Source organism: Pelodiscus sinensis, chromosome 31 (genome assembly GCF_052426305.1).
Source record: "Pelodiscus sinensis isolate ZL-2025 chromosome 31, ASM5242630v1, whole genome shotgun sequence".
Lineage (NCBI taxonomy): Eukaryota > Metazoa > Chordata > Testudines > Trionychidae > Pelodiscus > Pelodiscus sinensis.
The window spans coordinates 8,220,917-8,242,709 of record NC_143082.1 but is presented as its reverse complement, the minus strand read 5'-3'; the positions used below and the strand labels follow the sequence as shown (position 1 = coordinate 8,242,709).

Sequence of the window (21,793 nt, the reverse complement as noted above, 5' to 3'; positions counted from 1 at the left end):
AAGACCAGAGAGACTGATATTGCCTGTCCAACACCGAAAAGCTGCCTGTCTTTAGCAGGATTGCTTAGTATTACATTTTTACTTAGCATGTGCTTGCTGCTTGTTTGGGAATTCTCAATACATAGAGGATAAGGACATTCCTCTTTCAGTGGCTAAAGATCCTGCCAACCCATGGGTTGCTACACCCTGAGCCAAGGCCAGCCTTAGTCCGATTCACCCGGTTCCCTTAAATTGGGCCCCAGGCCTAAAGGGGCCCCGTGCCCTGAACCCGGAAATGTGCTGGGTGCCATGGGCGGCAAGTTAATATTCAGAGCCGGGGGCCCTGCTCCAGCAATATTTGGAGCTGCGTCTCTCCCCCAGATCCTACCTGCTGGCCCCCCCCCCCCGTGCATCCTCCCACCCCGACCCCAGAGTAGTTCCCATCTTCAAAAAAGGGAAGAAGGACGATCCAGGGAACTATAGGCCGGTCAGTCTTACCTCGGTTCCTGGAAAAATCATGGAGGGGTTCCTTAAGGAATCCATTTTGAAGCACTTGGAAGAGGGAAAAGTGACCAGGAATAGTCAGCATGGATTCACAAAGGGCAAGTTGTGCCTGGCCAATCTGATTAGCTTCTATGATGAGGTAACTGGCTCTGTGGACATGGTAATGTCAGTGATGTGACATACCTTGACTTTAGCAAGGCTTTTGATATGGTCTCCCACAATATTCTTGCCAGCAAGTTAAGGGAATGTGGATTGGATAAATGGACGGTAAGATGGATACAAAGATGGCTAGAAGGCCGGGCCCAGCGGGTAGTGATCAATGGCTCGATGTCAGGATGGCGGTCGGTTTCTAGCGGAGTGCCCCAAGGTTCGGTTCTAGGACCGGTTTTCTTCAATATCTTTATTAATGACCTGGATGAGGGGATAGATTGCATCCTCAGCAAGTTTGCGGATGACACTAAGCTATGGGGAGAGGCAGATACGCTTGAGGGCAGACACAGAGTCCAGAGTGACTTAGACAATTTGGAGGATTGGGCCACAAGAAATCTGATGAGGTTCAACAAGGACAAATGCAGAGTCCTGCACTTGGGACGGAAGAATCCCAGGCATTGTTACAGGCTGGAGACTGAATGGTTAAGTAGCAGTTCTGCAAAAAAAGGACCTGGGAGTTACAGTGGATGAGAAGCTGGATATGAGTCAACAGGGTACCCTTGTCGCCAAGAAGGCTAATGGCATATTAGGGTGCATTAGGAGGAGTATTGTCAGCAGATCCAGAGACGTGATTATTCCCCTTTATTCAGCTCTGATGAGGCCACAACTGGAGTATTGCGTCCAGTTCTGAGCCCCCTCCCCACTACAAAAAGGATGTGGATGCATTGGAGACGGTCCAGCGGAGGGCAACCAAAATGATTAGGGGGCTGGAGCATATGAGGAGAGGCTGAGGGAGTCTGTTTAGTCTGCAGAATTGAAGATAGCAGCCTGCAACTTCCTGAAGGGAGATTCCAAAGAGGATGGAGAGAGGCTGTTCTGTATAGTGACAGATGGTAGAACAAGGAGCAATGGTCTCAAGTTGTGGTGGGAGAGGTCCAGGATGGATATTAGGAAAAACTATTTCACTAGGAGAGTGGTGAAGCACTGGAATGGGTTACCTAGGGAAGTAGTGGAGTCTCCATCCCTAGCAGTGTTTAAGTCTCGGCTTGACAAAGCCCTGGCCGGGTTGATTTAGTTGGGATTGGTCCTGCCTAGAGCAGGGGGCTGGACTTGATGACCTCCTGAGGTCTCTTCCAGTTCTATGATTCTAGGGGACAGCTGGCCCTTCTCACATAGAGTGGCGCAGACCAGGGTGCCGACACTGCACACGTTCGCATACACGGTAGTGGCAACAAAGGCTCCCACACTGATAGCCTGGGTACCATGGCCCAGGTTCTTGTGCCCAGCAGGCATTCCCCACTGCGGCACTTGGTGCAGCTCACGCCACCCACTGCAGCACACCAGTGTGGCTTACAGAAGAACTGCTGTACTTGTGTAAGAAGCCGCGAGTGTAGACATAGCCTTAGAGGGAACACTTCCCCCAGCCTCTCTTCCCCCGAGTTAATGTCACACACATTGGCTGTGTCTACACTGTACCCCTTTTCCAGAAAAGGGATACAGATTAGACAAGTCGGAATTGCAAATGAAGTGGGGGATTTAAATATCCGCCGCTGCATTTGCATGAACATGGCTGCCTCTTTTTTCCAGCACGGGGCTTTGCTGGGGAAAAGCGCCAGTCTAGTCGGGATCTTTCGGAAAATAAAGCCTTTTCCAAAAGGTCCCTTATTCCTGATTTTAAGAGGCTTTATTTTCCGAAAGATCCCGACTAGACTGGCGCTTTTCTCCGGCAAAGCCCCGAGCCGGAAAAAAAAAGCGGCAGCCATGTTCATGCAAATGCAGCGGGGGATATTTAAATCCCCCACTTCATTTGCAATTCCGACTTGTCTAATCTGCATCCCTTTTCCGGAAAAGGGGTGCAGTGTATACACAGCCATTGGGTAATGCAATTGCAGGATAGTCGCATGAGGGAGGTTTGGTGGGAGCCAAACTAATCCCTATTGGTAGGAGGATGATGGGAAAAGTCCTTCGAGAGGGGTGACATGACACCTTTTACTTCTGGTCATGTGTCCATCTTGCCCCGAGTATGTTACCTCCGGAGGCCTGGTTAACGGGGGTCAAGGGGTGTGGCTAATGGGGCACCACCAAACACTATACAAATCTGCCGCCCTTGCTGGCCCCGGAGGAGGAGTGTGCCAGCTGTGAGTTTAGTGCAGGGTTTTCCTGTGCTGTGGGAGGTGTGTATGTGTGTTGGCAGAGGGATTTTTTTGTGCCTTTTTTTTTTGCTCAATCAAAAAAATTCCTGGGCCCCCTTTTGAAACTTTTGTGTGTGTGTGTGGGTTTTTTTTTGGCTCAACTAAAATTGCTGCTGGGTCTGGTCAAAATTGTTCAAACTGGGCCCCGCATTTCCTAAAGCTGGCCCTGCCTTTAGCCCAAGGAATTGGCTACGGGTGGGTGTGTAAATTCACAGGGTTGCACCTTGAGCCCCGGGAACTGGGTAAAGGTGTGTGTCCCTACAAGTTTTTGTCACTGGAGCTGCCTTTTGGATACAAATAGTAAGAGAGATGTAGCCATGTTAGTCTGGTCTAGCTGAAATGTGTTCACTTTTTTTTGTTTGTATCCCTCTGGTATATATGGTCATGCCAATTTTCTTCCATGATTTGATCTGAGGAAGTGGGTCTGGCCCACGAAAGCTCATCACCTAATAAACCATCTTGTTAGCCTTTAAAGTGCTGCATAGTCCTGTATTTTGTGGAAGAAGTAAGCAGTAATCTCAAGATGGCACTGCTTTCCCACAACACTGCATGCTGCATTGTTCATACTATCAATGATGGTGCATCTCCCAGTGGGGAATATTCTCTGGGGATTCAGGTTTTGTCAACGTTTGGCTTTTGGCATGAGTTTTTCCACCTTGATAGTATAGATTAAGCCTCAGCCTGATTGGACTTGTGTTCTTATAACATCTGCTGTTTCCTGTCTGAATATTTCACATTCATTGGCATCAGCTTCTGAATCCGCGCATTGTACAATACAGTACTTGGTTTACTGAAAGAAAACCTGCTTTTTCCTGTTTGGTGTCCAATACCTCTAGAAGCTGACAATACCATAATATTTGTTTAGCTATACAATTCCTTAAATATCATGTAGCTTGCACTGATTAAGTGTGACAAAAGCTTTCATTATAGACATCACATGACTGCCTTTCGTGAAACCATAGGAGCCGGGAATCCCAAGTACCACCATGTCCTCTGCCAGTTGGCATCCAGAGCTGTGTGGCTCACAGTGAGGGGGCAGAGGCAGGGCAGAGGGAGGATCAAGGCCAGGCCAGGTTGCTTGTCCAAGCAGGCTCAGGGTTCCACCTCACACACCCAATGGTGCTCCTCTGTGCATGGGGCATCATACCACTGCCCGTCCTGCAGTGTCAATGCACAGTTCTCCTTGCTTCCGCCACTGGGTTCCCCTGTCTGCCAATAGCTGAAAGCAAAACAGGAAGAAATAGAGCAGGGCTGGAGATGCTGCAGTCCTCATGACACCCAAGGCCCCCTGTCTCACCCACCAGACCACACAGTCCCCAGACCATTTCACCTCAAGCAGCCACAAGCCCATGGGGACACCCCCCCCCTCCCCCGTCTCCATATTCCCTGCAGCACCAGTTGCCTTGCAAGTCCCATAGCCACCTTTGACACACACACCCTACCTTGCCCAATGACCAGCACAGTGGGAGGGATGCTGTGGTCCTGCAGCAAGGGATCTGGGACTTGCAAGAAACATGAGCAGGAACTGGAGTAGGCAGAACGGAGGAAGGAACTTGTGCTGGATTGGGCCAAGGACACAGAGACAATCCCCCATCTCACTCCTCCCCCACAAAGAGCTCGCAGCATGGCAGGTGAGGGGGGGCATAACCCCCATGGGCTCTTCTGCAAGAAACATTTCTGAGTCCCAACTGACCAGCTTACTAGAAATCACTTCCTCGGATCCCATCCCAGGGACCAGGACCAAAGGGACAATTGGAGGGAGGGGAAAGGAGAGTATCAGTAGCCAACATGGGACAGAAACGAGGTGGTGCAGTTTTGCAGCACATTGAGCAAATTTTGTAGTGCCCTAGGGAGCTGCATGTGTGAGGTGGTGCTGGCTCCAGCAGCTAGCTTCATCTTCCTAGCAGGGCTGTGCCTAGGAGGATGCAGCATTTGGGATGGCCCTAACTCTGACCATGCTCTGCCTTTTTCCATCCCACACTCCTCTCTTTCCCCTGAGTCTGCGGACTGTGATTGAGTGGGAAGTTCAGGAAGAGGAATGAACCCAGGTCTCATATAGTTGTGTCTTTGCGTGTGGGGGGGAGGTGTCACGCTATTGGATTTTAAAGAGAGCAGAAAGCACCTACTGGTGGCATTTGCCCCAAGTTGTGTACAGAGTGGGCCATGTGAGGTGTCAAATGGAAGCTTATGAGCTACTGATTCTGTGTATAATGCCTGTGTACTTGTATGATTTTTGTATATGAAGTTATGAGTATGGGCTCTATTCTTGTATTGTAAATATTCTCTGTCTGGGAGGGCGCAACAGGCCTGGACTATGTGAGGAATGATTGTTCAGTGAATGGCTGTGCTAACTAGCACTGCTTCATGGACAATGGCTCTCAGATGGCCAATACACTCCTAAGAAATGTGTTCGGAAACCTGCAAGCCAGCCAGTGCCTCATGTTTACTTGAGCCTGAGACCAGTTCCAGTTTGGAACCACCAGGAATATAAAAGTTCCAAAAGGGCAACTCCATCTTTGTTGTCAATCTTGTTCCTTATGCCAGATGCATCCTTGCTAGAGCCAGAGAGCCAGGAAGGACTCATCCTGCTAGAGGATGTACACCAGAGACTTTTAAACTAGTAGTTGGTAACATCTCTGCTAAGACCCTGCATCAAGAACTGAGTAATGTAATGCTCAACCTTTTCTTTCTTTTATAATAAATCTTTAGATTTTAGCTCCTAAAGGATTGGCCGAGAATGCTCTTGTAGGTAAAATCTGAAATCTAAATTATCCTGGGACTGTGGCTGGTTCTTTGGGACTGGTAGACTCTGGAGTTGGTGAGATTGGGTTTTATAACCTCTCACCTATGTGTGCAAGGCCTGGGTTTGATTATGGCACAGGGAAACCTGGGGTGTCTAAGGGGTTTTGCTTCTGAGGCGTCCTGCTTGCCAGATTGACAGCTGAAGTGCTCTATGTGACAGTTTGTGGCTCATATGGAAAGGGAAAGGGTGCTGGTTTTGAGCAACTTGCCCTGAGCTGACATGCTCAACAGTCTCCAGACTTGGCCCAGTCTGTCACAGGGGGCTATGGTCTGTAGTGGAAGTTGCAGATCCCATGTCTAGAAGTGCAGGGAGAGAAGCAAGTTGGGACAGAGGGCAGTAGCAGCTCGGTTGGAACAGCAAGGGTTGGGATTGAGGGGAGCAGAAATCTCAAGGACAGAATGGCAGGTGTTTGTGGGGGTAGATTAGGAAGGGGAACAGAAGTCCCAGCTCCAGAATGGGAAGGTTGGGGACTTTCACTGAGGGGCACATTGGGGGCAGAACTCAAGTCTGGAATAGCAGGGAGCTGCAGGTCAGGATGAGGGTCATTTTCCCACCTTACGGCTCTAGCTATTTGTCCCTATTTCAGGGCCAGGTCTTCCATACCTGGCATTGGTGGCTGGGTGAGTCCCGTCCACCCACATCCAAGCCCCCTCAAGTGCCTGGTCTGTGAGACCCATCCAGGAGGCTGGTACTTTCATGTAGGACACAATGTGAGCCTGAAATTCAGAGAGAATAGCATTAGTCTGGGGTGAACCTCCCACCGCAATCCTCCAGCCCCCTCCCCCCACAGCATGGAGGTTGCTGGACATGGACACGTCCTGATGCTGCCTGATGGCTAAATGGTGAAACAGGAGCTCAGAGTGACATGGCCCCAGGGTTATGGTAGCCCTCAGGAGTTCTGAGCTGGGTGGAACCTGCTTGGTGCAGCGTCTGCAGCTATGCAAGGCCATGCCAGGCATCTCCCCAACTTTGACTTGTTGACAGACCAACAATCCTCCCTGCAACTCGGGAGACTTCTGCTCCATCACTCCAACACAGCAAGTTGGAATGGGCTGTGTCACAGTGACAGACTAGATGCCAACTTTTGCCAAGGCTGTAGGTGTCACCTGAACACTGAGAAACACATGGCTGGCATGCTAACTAGCTCACCTGCATGTTAGTATTGTTCAATATAGGTGAGGAAGTTTCCCTGTGCAAGTAACAGTGTTTTTTCTTGAGATGTCTGTCCCTATGAGTGCTCTACATAGCCCTAGGCTACGTCTACACTGGCGGGTTATTGCATAAGAATGACCATTCCTCCACAGATCATCCACACTGCCCACCCGCTCTTGCGCAAGAAGATTTACAGTAAAGTATGGGAAGAGAGGGCTTCTTGCGCAAGAGCGACTCACATTTCTAACTGGGCGCTTTTTCCGGAGGATCAGGGCCAGTGTAGACGCTCTTTTCCGGCTTTTTTAAAAGCCGGAAAAAAGCGGCGGACATTTTTATTTAAATGCCGCGGGGGATATTTAAATCCCCCGCGGATTTCCCTACTACGATAGGTGAAATTAACATGCCCCTTCCGGAAAAGGGGCCAGTGTAGACGAGCCCATGATGTATACAAGTACAAGAAAGCAAGTTGCCATGGACTCAAAGGAAGGTCTAGTGAAAGCCCTGAGAACTAGGCTAAGATTTCAGGCTGGAGGAGATGGTGTCACATGTGGGAAGAGATTCTCAGTGTCCTTAAGGCATCTACACATCAGCAGGTGAGCAAACACTGAGGTTGCTTCTAGACTGGCATGATTTTGTGCAAAAGCACCTGCTTTTGCGCAAAATCTTGCCACCTGTCTACACTGGCTGCAAGTATTTGCGCAAGAACACTGACTTTGTAATGTACAAAATCAGTGGTTCTTGCGCAAATATTCCAACGCTCCCGCTCAGGGATAAGCCCTCTTGCGCAAGTATTCTTGCGCAAGAGGGCCAGTGTAGACAGCCACGTTAATTTCTTGCACAAGAAAACCCGATGGCTAAAATGGCCATCGGAGCTTTCTTGCGCAAGAGAGCATCTACGCTGGCACGGATGCTTTTGCACAAAGGCACATGCCAGTAGAGACGCTCTCTTGTGCAAATACTTTTAATGGAAAACTTTTCCGTTAAAAGTATTTGCGCAAAATCATGCCAGTCTAGACGCAGCCTGAGTATTTGTCCACCTGGGTGTGGAAAGACTGTTCATGGCAGGATGTACCTTAATGTATCTAAAATGTAGTGTAAAATCAGAGGGAGGAAGATGAGCTTGAGTTTTGTCACTTGTTGGGGAGAAGACCCCGTTCAGGGCAGGGTAAGGGTGCCCATCTCACACCAGTGATTCTCATATTCTGTTTTTTTATCCCCCACTTTGGCTATGTCTACACTGGCGGCTTCTTGTGCAAGAAAATCTTGCGCAAGAACACATCCATACTGCCATGTGCAAGCTGTGCTTTTGCGCAAGAGCATCCATGGCAGCGTGGACGCTCTCTTGCACAAGAAAGCTCTGATGAACATTTTAGCCGTAGGGCTTTCTTGCGCAAGAAATCCCTGCTGTGTGTCCACACTGCCCTCTTATGCAAGAGAGCTTACACCAGTTAGCAAAGAGAGTAGCTCTTGCACAAGAAACCCTCTCTTACCACGCTTTACTGTAAATCTTCTTGCGCAAGAGCAGGTGGGCAGTGTGGATGCTCTGTGGAAGAATGGTCATTCTTCTGCAATAACCCGCCAGTGTAGACATAGCCCTTGTGTTTCTAATTCCTCTGACCAAAGTTTGTATGCGCCTGCCCTCTTGCCCCCAGGGTGGGGGTGACCAAGAGGGCAGAGCCCAAATTGCCCCTATTTTCAGGGCAGTGCAGTTCAGCAGTCCCAGGAAAGGCTCTTCTCAGAGCTGGTAGAACTAAGAATGGCCCCAGGTATAGGCAGATCAGTCTCTAGGAGGGTATGTCTACACTACCCTCCTAGTTCGAACTAGCGGGGTAATGTAGGCATATCGCACTTGCAAATGAAGCCCGGGATTTGAATTTCCCGGGCTTCATTTGCATAAGCGGGGAGCCGCCGTTTTTAAAACCCCACTGGTTCGAACCCGGTGCAGCGCGGCTACACGGGGCTCGAACTAGGTAGTTCGGACTAAGCTTCCTATTCCGAACTACCGGTACCCTCGTTTTAAAAATGGCGGCTCCCCACTTATGCAAATGAAGCCTGGTAAATTCAAATCCCAGGCTTCATTTGCAAGTGCGGTATGCCTACATTACCCCGCTAGTTCGAACTAGCGGGGTAGTGTAGACATACCCGGAATGAGGAATTCAGAAGCAAGCTTGTGTCTTTATTCCTCTTCTTTTCTTTTCTTTTCCCGTAGGGAGAGAAATGGGGGGGAGATGCCCCCAGACAGGATAAAAAACAAAGGTCTTTTTTCTCCATCTTTTTAATCCCAAGCGAGTTTTAAAAAACCCAAAAAAGGGACACTATTAGGGAGAAAAAAGAAACAAAGTTAGCTACTATTTATGCTAATGATACAGATAAGGAAAAGACAACTACTCTCTAGTATGAAGCCAAAAGCTGGAACTGAGAGGCTAGATAGCTTCCAGGTATATCACAAGGAAGGGGGGGGGAGGAGTCTCAAAAGGCACTGCTATCTTCTGTTAGAGATGCAGGGGCACACATACACCTACACTGGAGTACCCATGCAGACACGCATATTGAAAATGTTAGACTTGGCAGTTGCGGCATGCATTACTTTCACTTCTACTCTCTGTATCTCATGCGATAAAGTGACATGCATGTTTTATACAGTAATTGACAATGTGCCTTCTCTGAACCCGTGAACCAGAGAATGGTCTTCTGCCCTCTGAGAAGGGCTATCAAAACTAATGGGACATTGTGAAACATTGCCTTCCAAAGAGTTGGTAAATGGATCTTTCACACGTGATGGTGCCATGTGTGCTCATCTTGAATGCTGGAAGAGGGGGATAAAACAGGGACAAAAATATTTTCTAGCTTCTGTAGGCAGGCCTGACGCTTGGGCCTTGTGCTTGAAGCAAAAGTTATACTATGAGTAACAGACAGGCCTTGTGAAAAGCAAATGTTTGCCTGCAAGTCAGTGTCTCTTGGCACTAGAATTCCTAGCACTGATAAAAGCATGTGAAGTATGTAAGCACAATCCACCAGGACAGTACAGGGACACCCAACTGAGTATATGATAAAATAGCTTGAAACAACAAGAGTGATAAAAGTATAACAACGAGGAGAGTCCAAGAGGAGGTACCAAATGTGTCATTAATGTGCAAGATGACACAGTGTGTATCATACAGTGTGTTCATTTCGGTCTATAAATATTAAATATCACTTAATTCTTTGGCCAGCCTATGAGGCAATAGTGAATCCATACTATCGATTGAGCCGAGACCATTGTCCCGGTACAAATATATAGGGGCTTAGAGGTCATCTGGCTATCAACAACTATTAATGTACTTGCTTCAATAATAAACCTGACTCAGGGGCCTTTGTATCTTATCTGAGTCTTTGGGGGCTCTCGTAAAGTCTATGATGCTAGCTACCTGTGTAGAGCTGGCACAATATACTGAGGGAGCATACAAAATTGAATGCAGCCAAATGTTTTTCATCACTGACTGAGCAGGAGACCTGTCAGGATGCCACTATGGATTCACAGTGAAACCTAAATTTACTGTATCACTGTCCTGAACTATTACAACTTCACTATTTGCACGTCATAGAGCTGGAAGCAGTGTTCCCTCTAAGCTGCAGGGTAGCATAGCTTCACAGGTGATTAATCATCCCCACCCAGTCAGAGTCTCCCTGCACAGAGCTGTGAAGCTGTGTTGCTGCTGAGCTTTGGGGGAACACTCGTTGGAAGTAGGGAAAAGGAGTAGAGATCCCCAAGTCAACCTGGGCTGATCCTACTGATGACATAGTTCTGACACCTTTTGGAACTGTAGACTGTAATTCATTTCCGTAATGTATTGCCTTCTTTAACTTGTACCCAGAGCCATCCCATCCATAGGATGGGCCAGGGCAACCACCACAGGCTCCATGCTTTGGGGGGTCCTGCACTTTAGGGAGACACAAATTCCAGGGTGGTCTGCAGGGTTAGCCAGGGGGCCTGGTGCCAGCAACAGCAAGAAACCCAGCTCCAGACTGCTCAGCTGGCTCCCAGCATCATTTGGGCTGTCTGTGGAAGCCAGAAAGAAAAGGCAGATAGGACTGGGGGGAGATGGCAAAGTACGGATGGGAGGAGGTAGGGTAGTGGCTTGGGAAAAGAGGCTGGGGATGGGTGGGTGGTGTGTTGTCTTCCTTAGAGATGGTCCTGCCTCTAAATAGTTCTCTTTTCCTTTCCCTAGTTAATAAATCCATAGTTAGCTTACTATTAGCTTGGCTACAAGTGTTATCGCTGGTGTGATGTCTGAGGTACAACTTATCAGGGATAAGTGTCTTGGGATTGGAAGCAACCTGAATCTTTCTGATCTTTGGTATCTGGCAACCAGCCTAGCGCTAGTCCAGTTTGCCTGGCTGACAAGATACATTAGGGAGCCCCAGAAGATGACTCTGTGGTAAGACTGTTGTAGGGCTTCAGGAGTTCACATGTGTTACTGGGTTGGTGAAATATAATTATAGACCATACAGCTGATTAGTAGGGAGTGCCCTGCTTTTTGACAGTCTATCCTAAGCTATTCACTGTTGTGAACCACTTCCAACAGCGTGACCAGCTGTTGCAGTGACGGGGGTCAGGGTCCATTGCAGCCAGTTGTTTTTCTGATCCATTTCACTGATTGCCTGGCAATTTGGGCTCACACTTGGCTGGGTCCCCAGCAAGAACAAGGGGATTCTCCCTGCCCTCCTCCCTTCTGGCTCTCTCCTCTTCTGGCCATTTTAATTATTGCCTCCAAATAGGGTGTCTTTCCCTGGTGCTGGGGAGCCAGGCTGCACTCACTTTGGCTCCCCACTCTGCTCCTGGGTCCTTTCCACAGCACCTCTCACTCATGTTCCTCCTTCCCAGCCTTTCCCCTACATCCCAGTACTTTCTAGCTCCCAGGACAGCCTGCTGCCCCACACGTGACCATCTCTTACCTGCTCAGCATGGCTGGTCACCTGGAGGAGCATGGCACCTAGAGAGGCACAGGAACGGTTGGCAGCATCCCAGGTGCCCAAGGAGCGGGACTGGAAGTAGCATCTATCCTGGAACAAAGTCCAGCCCATGCGACATGGGGCACAGACTGGGTGGAGGGGAGGAGGCACTGCATTAGTCATTGGGGCAGGGAAATGCCTGGGCAGCCTCAGAACCTAGGGCAGTTGGCAGAGACTGGCAGGGCTGCCCAGAAGTTTGAGGACTGAGAGCCTGGATTCTGCTGTCCACTCCCCAGTGATCATCACCAGGTCTCTGATCCTCCTGGATCCTGAGACCAAAATCAAAACTTTGCAAAGCTTTACTGTGGAGGTGCAGTCTAAGGTGATGGGAGGTCCCATTATACACTCCTCTTGGGGTAAGATGAAGCCAAATGTGCTGGTACAGTCACAGAAGGCTGCACCCAGTTCTATGTTTCATGACAACCAGATGCAGCTCCTGAACCTAAGGCAAGCCACTGGCACGGCTCCGAAGCCCATGAGCCCTGGGCCAATACCCATGGGAAACAACCATGCCTTGGATACAGAGCACCACCTCTACACACCACTGAGTGCTGCCCCAGGGAATTAACCCTATCCTGGTCTAGGGATCCATACACCCTAATGAGCTGAGCCACAGAAAGAAACTGCATAGCTAGCAAATTGGACACGGGCTAGTGGCTAGGCTGACAAGAGCAGGGACCCTGTAGGCTGGCCTGTAGGAGCAGCCACATGAATGATTGCAGCAGGGGGCTGGGAATTAGAGTAAGGAGCATATGGGATGGGGTGGGGCAGGAGTTTGGTCTGCCCCTGCATCTGCTCCCTGGAAGGAGTTTGATCCAAGTGGGGCAGCCTGCCACTTGGTGGCTTAGCTAACACAAGCCCTGGTCATCAGGATCGCAATGGGAACCCTGGGAGGGTGAACAAGTTAAGGCCAATGGGGAAAGGGTTGGCTTCAATCACTGAGCTCCATGGAAAAGCTTCCCCGGACTCCAGGACAGCCAGGTCAGGCTTTACATGGTCATCTCCCCTGAGATGCTGCAAGGGGCAGCTTCCTCCCACTCAGATTCACCACCTCAGGTTATCTGCAGACTCCGGCAGACGGAGTAACAATAGGGTCACATTTAGAAACTCAGACCCTGAATCACAACTCTGTAGGAAGCTCGCAGCTATTGGAACAGGAGCTCCTGAGACAAGGCCACCAGTGACAGAGACCAGACAATCCTTGTCATCATTTTCAGCAAAGGGATGAGGGCAAGCTGCCTAATATGAGAGTTGCAGAGTCCCATGGGATGGGCTGATTCCAGAGAGGACTTCTGGGTTCTATTCTCAGCTCTGGGATGTTAGTGGGAGACTTCTGGCTAGAATGGGGGCAGAGAAGGTTCATAGGTGCTGAAGCTAGGAATGCTGGGGATGTGGCTGAACTCCCTGGCTTGAAGTGGTGTCCATTAAATAGAGGGCATGCAGTTTGGTTCAATGGCTCTATACAAATTGTTCTAGTGCTCCCTGGGCAGGTTCCAACAGGTATATGGGCAGCAACAGCATGGCTTGGAGGCAGGACAGGGTAGGACTCTGATTGGCTCAGTTGAGGTGAAGGTCACAGGGCCAGGTAGGTCCTGTGGAACTCACCATGACAGAAGCGGGAGCAGAGGTCCTCACGGCTACCGTACACGACCCAACGGCTCCAGGGCCCATCCCCTGTGTACAGCATCACCACATGGTTTGGGCTGTTGCCATAATTGAAATAGAGATTCTCCCTGGCGAGCGCCAGCAACCCGTTGGCCCGGCACTCCCAGTGCTGCAGCTCCTTGTGGGCTTCACAGGGCTCCAGGCGCACAGCCACTCGACTAAGCTGCTTTGGCACAGCTACACACTGCTGGCTGGCCACATTCAACAGCTGGCCCCGGGACAGCCACTGGAAGTGCTGGCTGGGGGCGTCAGGGATGCAGGGTGCAGCTGTCACAGAGCCGCTGGCTGTTACATTCACACAGAGTCGGTGTGACTCACTGTAGATGAGGAAGGAGCCCGAGGCTGGTGGGAAAGAGAGATAAGTGCTGGGGGAGGAGCACCACAAGAAATGGGAGACTGGGTGAGAGGTCAGCATGATCCAGAGACCAGCTTCAGCAATAAGGTTGCCAACTCTCCAGTTGCTGAAAACTGTCTACCCCCAAGCTAGATCCCCTGCTCTGTCTCTTCTCCTCCCCCACTCTCCCAATCACTCACTGTCCCTTCCTCCTTGACACAACTGCTGCCTGCAGAGCTGGGCAGAGTGGGGCACAGTGATTGGACTCTGGCTAAGAACAAGTCAATTATCGGTCTGAGGGGGGTGTCAGTCCTTAGAGTGAGGGGTTGGGGCACAGTGAGGTGGATTCCAGAGCCAAAAGCTGGAGATGAGAGTCTGGGAGCCAATTCTCTTCCTCGGCAGTTAATTTGGTAACTGGAATTCTAGCAGCAATGAGTGGACATGTTCCCCTTTAACCGGACACCTGGCAACCCTACCCAGCAAAAGGAATGAGGAGCAGGAGTAAGGGCCAGTCCACCTAACTCTGAGGCCCGAAGGTTTCAGGAAAGGTTGGGAGGCAGAGGCCCCCCGAGAGCTCAGCAGGTGGAGCCAGCAGGGCACAGTGGGGCCATAGGCCTGGGATTCACTACCACAGATACTCACCCACGTGCCGGAGCAGCTGGTTCTCCACTTGCATCCTCTCAAGAGTTCTGGCCATTTCCATATCTGCAAGAGATGGAAAACTCTTCACCAGTGGTCTTGGCATGTCACATCAGTCGGGCATTGGGGAGGGGACGAGAGGGCAGGGGAATGGTCAGAGCTGGCAGCTATGAGCCAGGACTTCTCGGTTCTTGGGAGGAAGGTTAGGGCAGAGCAGTGGATGGCTCCTGGGAGGCTCAGAGTCAGGATGCCTGTGTTCTAATCACAGTTCTGCTGCTGTCAGGCTTAGTGACCTTGGTCAAGTCATTGTCCCTTTCAGAGCTAAGGATGAGGACATATCACAGTTTAGAGCCAGCCCAGGGTGAAAATCCCAGTCAATCACCTGTTGAACAACACTGGGGAGACCAGAGCTACCAGGCACCAGAACATCTTCGCTCTGCCCTCACTGTAGGTATACAGCCCAGTACTCTTTGTGATGTGGCCTGTGAGATATTTTGTTCACTGTTGCCCATGTGCAGGGTTGCCAGTTTTTGCTGGTTTCCATCCGTGTAGTTTTTTTTCCTACTGGTGTTATTAAAGTGACATGCACATAAAGCAAGGGCATGTGAAGTGAAGTGCATGCTGATTGCACACAGCATTGACTGTGAGAGCCACATGCTCCCTCTGCATCCAATAACTGTGCTGCTATGGTTCAATTGGCACACCCTGCACGTTCTAGGTATGCAAGTGCCATTAGCAAAATTATCCTCTCCCAGGACACTGTTGTGGTTGTGCCAACCTTGTGGCCCACTCACTAACCTATTGCTGATCTATTGGGAACAGGCTGGACCTTCTGCCTGTCCTTAGTTCACTCACAGGGGCAGGGCAAGCTCATCCATAGCAGCTTCTCCTGCACTGGATGACACTAGGGCTATGTCTAGACTGCAGGCTTCTTTCGAAAGAGGCTCTTTCAAAAGCATCTTTCGAAAGAGCCTCTTTCGAAAGATCGCGTCTAGACTGCAGGCGGATCTTTCGAAAGAGAAATCCACTTTTTCGAAAGAGAGCACCCAGCGAGTCTGGATGCTCTCTTTCGAAGACGGCCTCTTTACATTGAAGAACGCCTTCTTTCGAAAGAGGAACTTTCGAAAGAAGGCGTTCTTCCTCGTGAAATGAGGTTTACCGCCATCGAAAGAAAAGCCGCGTTCTTTCGAAATAATTTTGAAAGAACGCGGCTTGAGTCTGGACGCAGGGGAAGTTTTTTCGGGAAAAGGCTACTTTTCCCGAAAAAACCCCTGAGTCTGGACACGGCCTATGTAACACCCACCCTGCAGCAACCTGGAAAGCTCCTTCCAGCCCCATTCTGGAGAGGATGAGCTCACACAGGCCTCTCAGGGAAGTAGCGCCATATCTGGGTGTGGGAAGAGGGGGCAATGGCACTTTCTTTGTATTCCAGTAGTGCCTCAGGATTTAGTATGTACGCATTAGGAGGCCCAAGCACTAGGTGCTGTACAAACATGGAGCAGACGGATTGTCCCTCTTCCATAGAGCTCACAGTATCAGTTTAAGGCAAGAACAAGAGAGATGAGGATAGACAGATGGGGAAGTACCAGGAAACAGTGAGGCGATATTGGTCAGCTCCATAGGCTGTGGGCTCAGCACATCAGCAGCCTGCTGTCTTGCTTTCTATAGGCATCTCCGCAGAAGAGCACTCTGCAAAGTGATGCAAGGAGGATAATGCATTGCGGGTGTTTGTGGGGGATCCTCGGGCAGCCAGAGAAAGCTTGTTTGCCAGTGTGCCAGAACTGTGGCCTGGGCAGTTAGGGGCAGAGATGCCCTCTGGACAGTGGATGGGAGAGACATCCATGCAAGTGCAGGTGAGGGGAGGGAGATACTTACATTGGACAATGCCAAGTGTGAGGAGCAGCAGGTTCAGCAGCACAGAGACTCCCAGGACAGTCGCACGGGCCAAAGACCACCACTGGCCTCGTCTCCATTTCCACACTACGGGGATGGGAAATCAACATGGAAAAAGCACATTGCCTTGATAGCCAGAGAAGCCATCAGAGCTCTCTCCAATGACTCCCCCACTCCTGGGAGCATAATTTCACTCTAGGGAGGAATGGGGCACAGAGTGGTGAATGTGGCAAGCCAGTGGCAGAGCTAGGAATCCAGGGGTGTGTCTAAACTACATGGCTCCATCGATGGATCCATGTAGATTAGGCTGATCGGCAGAGGGAAATGATTATTTAAATCACGGCTTCATTTCTCTTTGCCGAACAAACAAATCTACATGGCTCCGTCAACGGAGCCATGTAGTCTAAACGTACCCCAGGAGTCCTGACTCCCATTTCCAGCCACTCTAACCACTAGACCCCACTTGTCTGCCATAGCTAGGGATGGAATCCACCCAGCAGTCCTGACTCCCAGCCCTGCCACTCCTTCCCTGCCCCCACCAATTAGATCACAGTCTGCTCCCAGAGCCAGGAATAGAATCCAGCACATTGGACCCTCTCCTGCCAGCCAATCCCAAACCCATTACCTGGAGCTTGAGCCAGCTGCCTCCTCCTTCCTCCAATAGCTAGATCGACAGCCTCATATTGGCTCTCCTCTTCAGCATGCTCATCACTGCTGGCTGGAGAGCGAAGCACAGGGTGACAGGTCCCCCACTGGCTCCATCAGCACCCATGGGATTCCACAATGTCCTTTCCCCCCACAGTTTATCAGTGCCCCTGGCACTATTTGATACCCAAAGGGGGGCTAGCGCCTGCCCACTTCCAAAGCCTTTTGGGAGGGACAGCTAGACCCAGGGTTCAACTGATTACGGGGGACAAATGATGAAAAACAGGATCAGGTATGCAGTCAAAGGTTCAAAATGAGGGAAATGGATGGGGACACCAAGCAGAGAACCTCGGACAGTGCCCACTGCTCCTTAAAGCTCTCTAGGGAGCCAGCGGATGCCACCCAGAGGAACTCTGTCCAGATGCATAAGACCAGGGAGGAACGGAAGTAGGCCCCACTGTTGCAGAGCACCCCCTCATTCAACATTCTCCTCCTGGCATTATAGATAGCAGCTTTTGCTAGGGCCAGGAGGAGGTTGATGAGATCTTGAAACTTTGTGGAGCCTCAGATAGGGTGTGTGTAAATGAAAAAGCAAGGGGAAAAGTGCAGCTGGAACTTCAGCGGGAGATTCTGGAGGAGCCAGAAATGGGGCTGCAACCTGGCGCATTGTAAGTAGGCATATACCAGGTTTTTCCTCATGCTGCTGAAGGGGCAGGTGTCGGGGATGGGGGTGAACCATACCAAGTACATGCCCATGTTCATGGCTCCATGGAGGAATCGCCAGCTCATGTCCCTGCTGGGCCATGGAATTAAGGTGGAGTACACACTGGCCCATTGGGGTTCCTCACCCTTGACAGGTCTTAGATGGTCCAGCCATTTGGTGTCAGGGCGGGACACAAGAGTGAGGAAATGCAACATGTGGAGCACAAGCATGTACAGATGGTCTCTGGACACCGTTCAGAAACAGACCAACTGCAAATTCTGTAGCCAGCTGGAGGTCCAGGGATATGGAGCCCAGGGGGGCTTGCGGAACAGGGACCCAAGAAAAAAGGGCTGGCGGGCTTGCAGTAAGGGAGGAGCGGGGTGTACCCTCTCACAAGGCTTGCTGCAGGAAATCGAGAGCGGGCTGTGAGAAAGCTGCCTTCACCTCCTGGAGCATGTGTAGAGGGCTTCAGAGGGTAGAGAGCACCATGCGCTGAGTGAGGTCTCTGACCTTGGTGGTTTCTGCCAGGACCAACCTCCAGCACACCGAGGGAGACTCCGCCACCTGCACACACAAGGCTGGATTGTGGAGCAGGGGCTCTACGAGGAAGTCTGTTCCCTTGGTGGCCACAACGGACCTGGTCACCGAGAACAGCATCCAGGTCTGGAAGAGTTCCTGGCAGAAAGATAAAAAAGAGCTGCCGGTTGTATAGGAGCCCTTGGAGGTAGCAGAGGAAGACGCGCACCAAAGTGCTCCATGCCGGACTACCTGCACTATACAGGAGTCTCTGCAAGCCTGGAGGTGGAAGGTCTGGACCTGGCTACACATGCAGACCAGGCCTTGGCCCCCCTCCTCCAGGGGAAGACACAGGACCCTTGCAGAGACCCAGTGCAGTCCTAGCCAGAAGAATTCCAGGGCTATCCTCTGGAGCCAGGCCAGAACCTCCAGGGCTGGACTCAGTGTGTTGAGCCAGTGCCAGAGCATGGACAGGACTAGTTCAGAACCAGCACCTTCCCATGCAGGGAGAGAATCAGCGGAGTCCTGTCCATCACCACAGCCGCTCACCCTCCCTGGCCTCCAAACCCTGCCAGAGAACTGGCGGGGAATGATGCGTGGCAGATAGAAAAACACTGAGATAAAGCAGCGGACCCACACTCCAACTGATGACCTGAAACACGGGTGGGAGGGAGCTTGTCTGCCATCCATCTCCAACCACCAGGCCAGAGCTCTTGACCTGGCTGACCCGGGTGGAGAAGGCCGCTGAATAGACGGCTTGGCAGGACTCCACCTGCACCAGGTCACCCACGTCCTGGATCAAGAGGAACACATCATCAGCATATGCCAACAGGACCAGATGCAGCTTTGGCTCTTGGAGCACCAACCCTGTCAACCTCTGATGGAGAAGATAGAGGAAGGGCTCTGATGGCCAGAGCATACAGCTGGCCCAACAGTGGACACTCCAGATATACTCCCCACCCGAAGCTGATCGGCTCAGTCAGGGTCCAATTTAGCCTGACCAAACACTCCACGGAGGCATACAGCACACAGAGAAAGCCCACGGAATGGGGCCTGAAGCTGAAAGCCTGCAGAGTACCCAGGAGATACCCATGGTCCACCCTGTTGAATGCCAATCTCCTGGCAGGTGCTGGCCAGGGCCAACACTCCTGAGTCAGAGACATGTGAAGGATAATGGCTGCTCCATACCTGCCTTCCCCCTTGCCTCGAAGTCCCATAGTCCCTCTAGTCCTGGTTCAACGATGTCAACGTTGCTGTATGTTGCCTTGCAGGCCATGGGGCACACACTGTGAGCTGGGAGTCCCCTGCACTCACAGCCCTGCCAACTGACTGGATTGCTAACATGTGTTTGCCAGCTGATAAAGTCAGCAGGATGGAAGGAGAAAAGCAGCAGGAAGAGGGGGCAATTCCTTAAAGTGGCAGTCTCTTGAACTTGTCAGTGATGGAGAATCCACTATAATCCTTGGTAAATATTTCTGATGGTTAATTACTCTCCCACTTAAAAATGCGTGTCTTCTTTCCAGTCTGTATCGATTTATAGCCATTGTATGGGGTTAGACCAGTGGTCACCAATCAGTAGATCGAGATCTACTGGTAGCTCTTGAAGCCTCTGACAGGGGATTCTGACTGGTTTGGCCAGAAACCTCTCAATTGCTGGCACTTCGGTTGCCCCTCTACCCACTGTCATGCTGTTCCTGTCCTCTTGCCTTGGAGCAGCCCCTTGGAAGCCTCCTGCTTGCTGAGGAGTGGGCTGATATCAGGATGTCCCTCCTCCCCCCAATCCTGTACCCCATCTCTACACAGAGAGAAGAGGATGGAGGGAGTTTGGCAATGCAAATCTCTGTCACTATCACACACTGACCTTCCCTCATCTCCTGACACAACATGTACATGGGGGATTGTTACTACTTTCACTGCTTGCAAAGTGGGTTATTTTTAGTTTCTGACTGGTCTGTGCATTTCATAACTCTCTCAGGCCTAAATGAGTACTAAAATGCCCAGCCAGTAATTATCCCTATGGTTGATTGTGCTCCTGGAGGTGGTTGGCATGTCCCTGCAGCCCCCTGAGAAGGTCAGAGCAGAGGTTCTCCTACATGCTGTCCTTGCCAGCAGACACCACTCCTGCAGCACCCCTTGATCAATAATGGAGAACTGTGGACAGTGGAGGCTTTGGGGTCAGTGCCTGTGAATGAGGGGCAGCACATGGAACCATTGCTGTACATGCTAGCTGCTTTTCGGGGTGGGGGTGGGGGGTAGGGCCCAGAGCAGGGGTGAAGCTGCTTTGGCTCTGCTGCTCCCAGGGTGGGCAGGACTTAAACCCACCAATCTGTGTTCCCCAGGCTGCTGTCCTATCCCCCACCCACTCAGGCAATGGCTGGGCTGCCAACACAGGCTGCCCCGAGGGATGGACCTGGCTCCTGTATTAGGAAGGCAGGATAAGGGACCTGCTGAAGGTAAGGCAGTGGGTGGCTTCTGGAGTGGCTTAGGCAATAGGGCATTTGCCTGGCGAACACATGGTGACAGGCTCAAGCCCTATCCTTCCCTTCCCCCCCCCCCCAAGCTCTCCTGCCCATCCTGGGAGCAACCAGACACAGGTCAAGCCCCCCCTCCCCCAAGGCAGAGTGGACCCTGGAGTGGGAGTGTCCTAGAGCAGTATCCCTCAACCCACAGGGGCACCAAAAAGAAGCCTGGGGGCACATCAACACAACTGAAATTTGGAGAAAACTGAAGTTTTGTTTTAAGTTTTACACCATTTGTATTATTTTTGTACTTTTTACACCCAAATATTTCATCATCCACCCAGCTACAATTAAGTTGTTTAAACAACTGTGTTGCAACAGTTAAAAAATGTGTGTTTGAGAAAACTGTAGGTACTGGGGGCACTTACCAATTTTTTTTCGAAAAAGGGGTATTTTATTAAAAAAAAAAAAGCTTGAGAAACACTGGCCTAGGGGATAGGGCATTTGCCACACACCCAAAACTAGAGCCTGCACCCCTATCCCAGCCTGGGGAAAGTAATTGAGATTCAGGGAGGAAGGGCAACAGAACGAGCAGGGTGAGGCCTCAGAGACGGGGTGGAGCAGGGGCAGGGCCCCAGAGAAGAGGGGAAGGAAGCCAGGCAAGGGTCTTTATGGAGAGGGACAGGGACACAGGGGTAGCATGAGGTGTAAACTGAGGAAAGCACCCACTCTCTCCCTCTGGACCATATGCAGGGAGGGAGGGCGACAATGAGGAGAGAATGTGGGTGAGCCACCGAGGAGAAAGTGGGGCAGAAGCCACTCATGCCTGCTCTCCTGGAGACAGTGAAGGAGGGTGCTAGAAAGAGGGACGAGGATTGTTGGGGAAGGTGGGAAAGGTGGCCACTGCTCCCTGCAAAGATGGAGGCAGGGGATGAGCGTGCCAAGGAGAGGGCAGGGCTGCAGTGGGAAGGACGAGTGGGGGGAGGAGGGGAAAGCTACCACTCTCTCCCACTAGGTTTTATGCAGTTAGGAAGGTTGTCAGTAGTAGAAGGGCATGAATGGGGAAACCGGGGGGAAGGGGGGAGGCAGAGAAGGCAACCCTGCCTCCCTGCAAGGCTGGAGGAAGAGGAAGAGAGCTCTAGTGGGATAGGACAATGGACAAGGTTA

At 51.1% G+C, this 21,793-nt stretch overlaps 2 protein-coding genes across 2 annotated transcripts in view; one reads left to right on the top strand and one right to left on the bottom strand.

The window, feature by feature from the left end:
- Positions 1-21,793, top strand: part of MCOLN1 (mucolipin TRP cation channel 1) — a 124,063-nt gene that overhangs the window by 50,704 nt on the left and 51,566 nt on the right. The gene's annotated exons all lie outside the window — the stretch shown is intronic.
- Positions 3,728-20,699, bottom strand: LOC102461842 (macrophage mannose receptor 1). The gene is made up of 8 exons (XM_075902122.2): positions 19,356-20,699; positions 16,929-17,021; positions 16,286-16,390; positions 14,414-14,476; positions 13,378-13,779; positions 11,716-11,861; positions 6,232-6,344; positions 3,728-4,044 (listed from the first exon to the last, which is right to left on the bottom strand). The coding sequence occupies exons 1-8, from the start codon at positions 19,441-19,443 to the stop codon at positions 3,918-3,920; spliced, it is 1,137 nt and encodes a 378-aa protein (XP_075758237.2). The 5' UTR covers positions 19,444-20,699; the 3' UTR covers positions 3,728-3,917.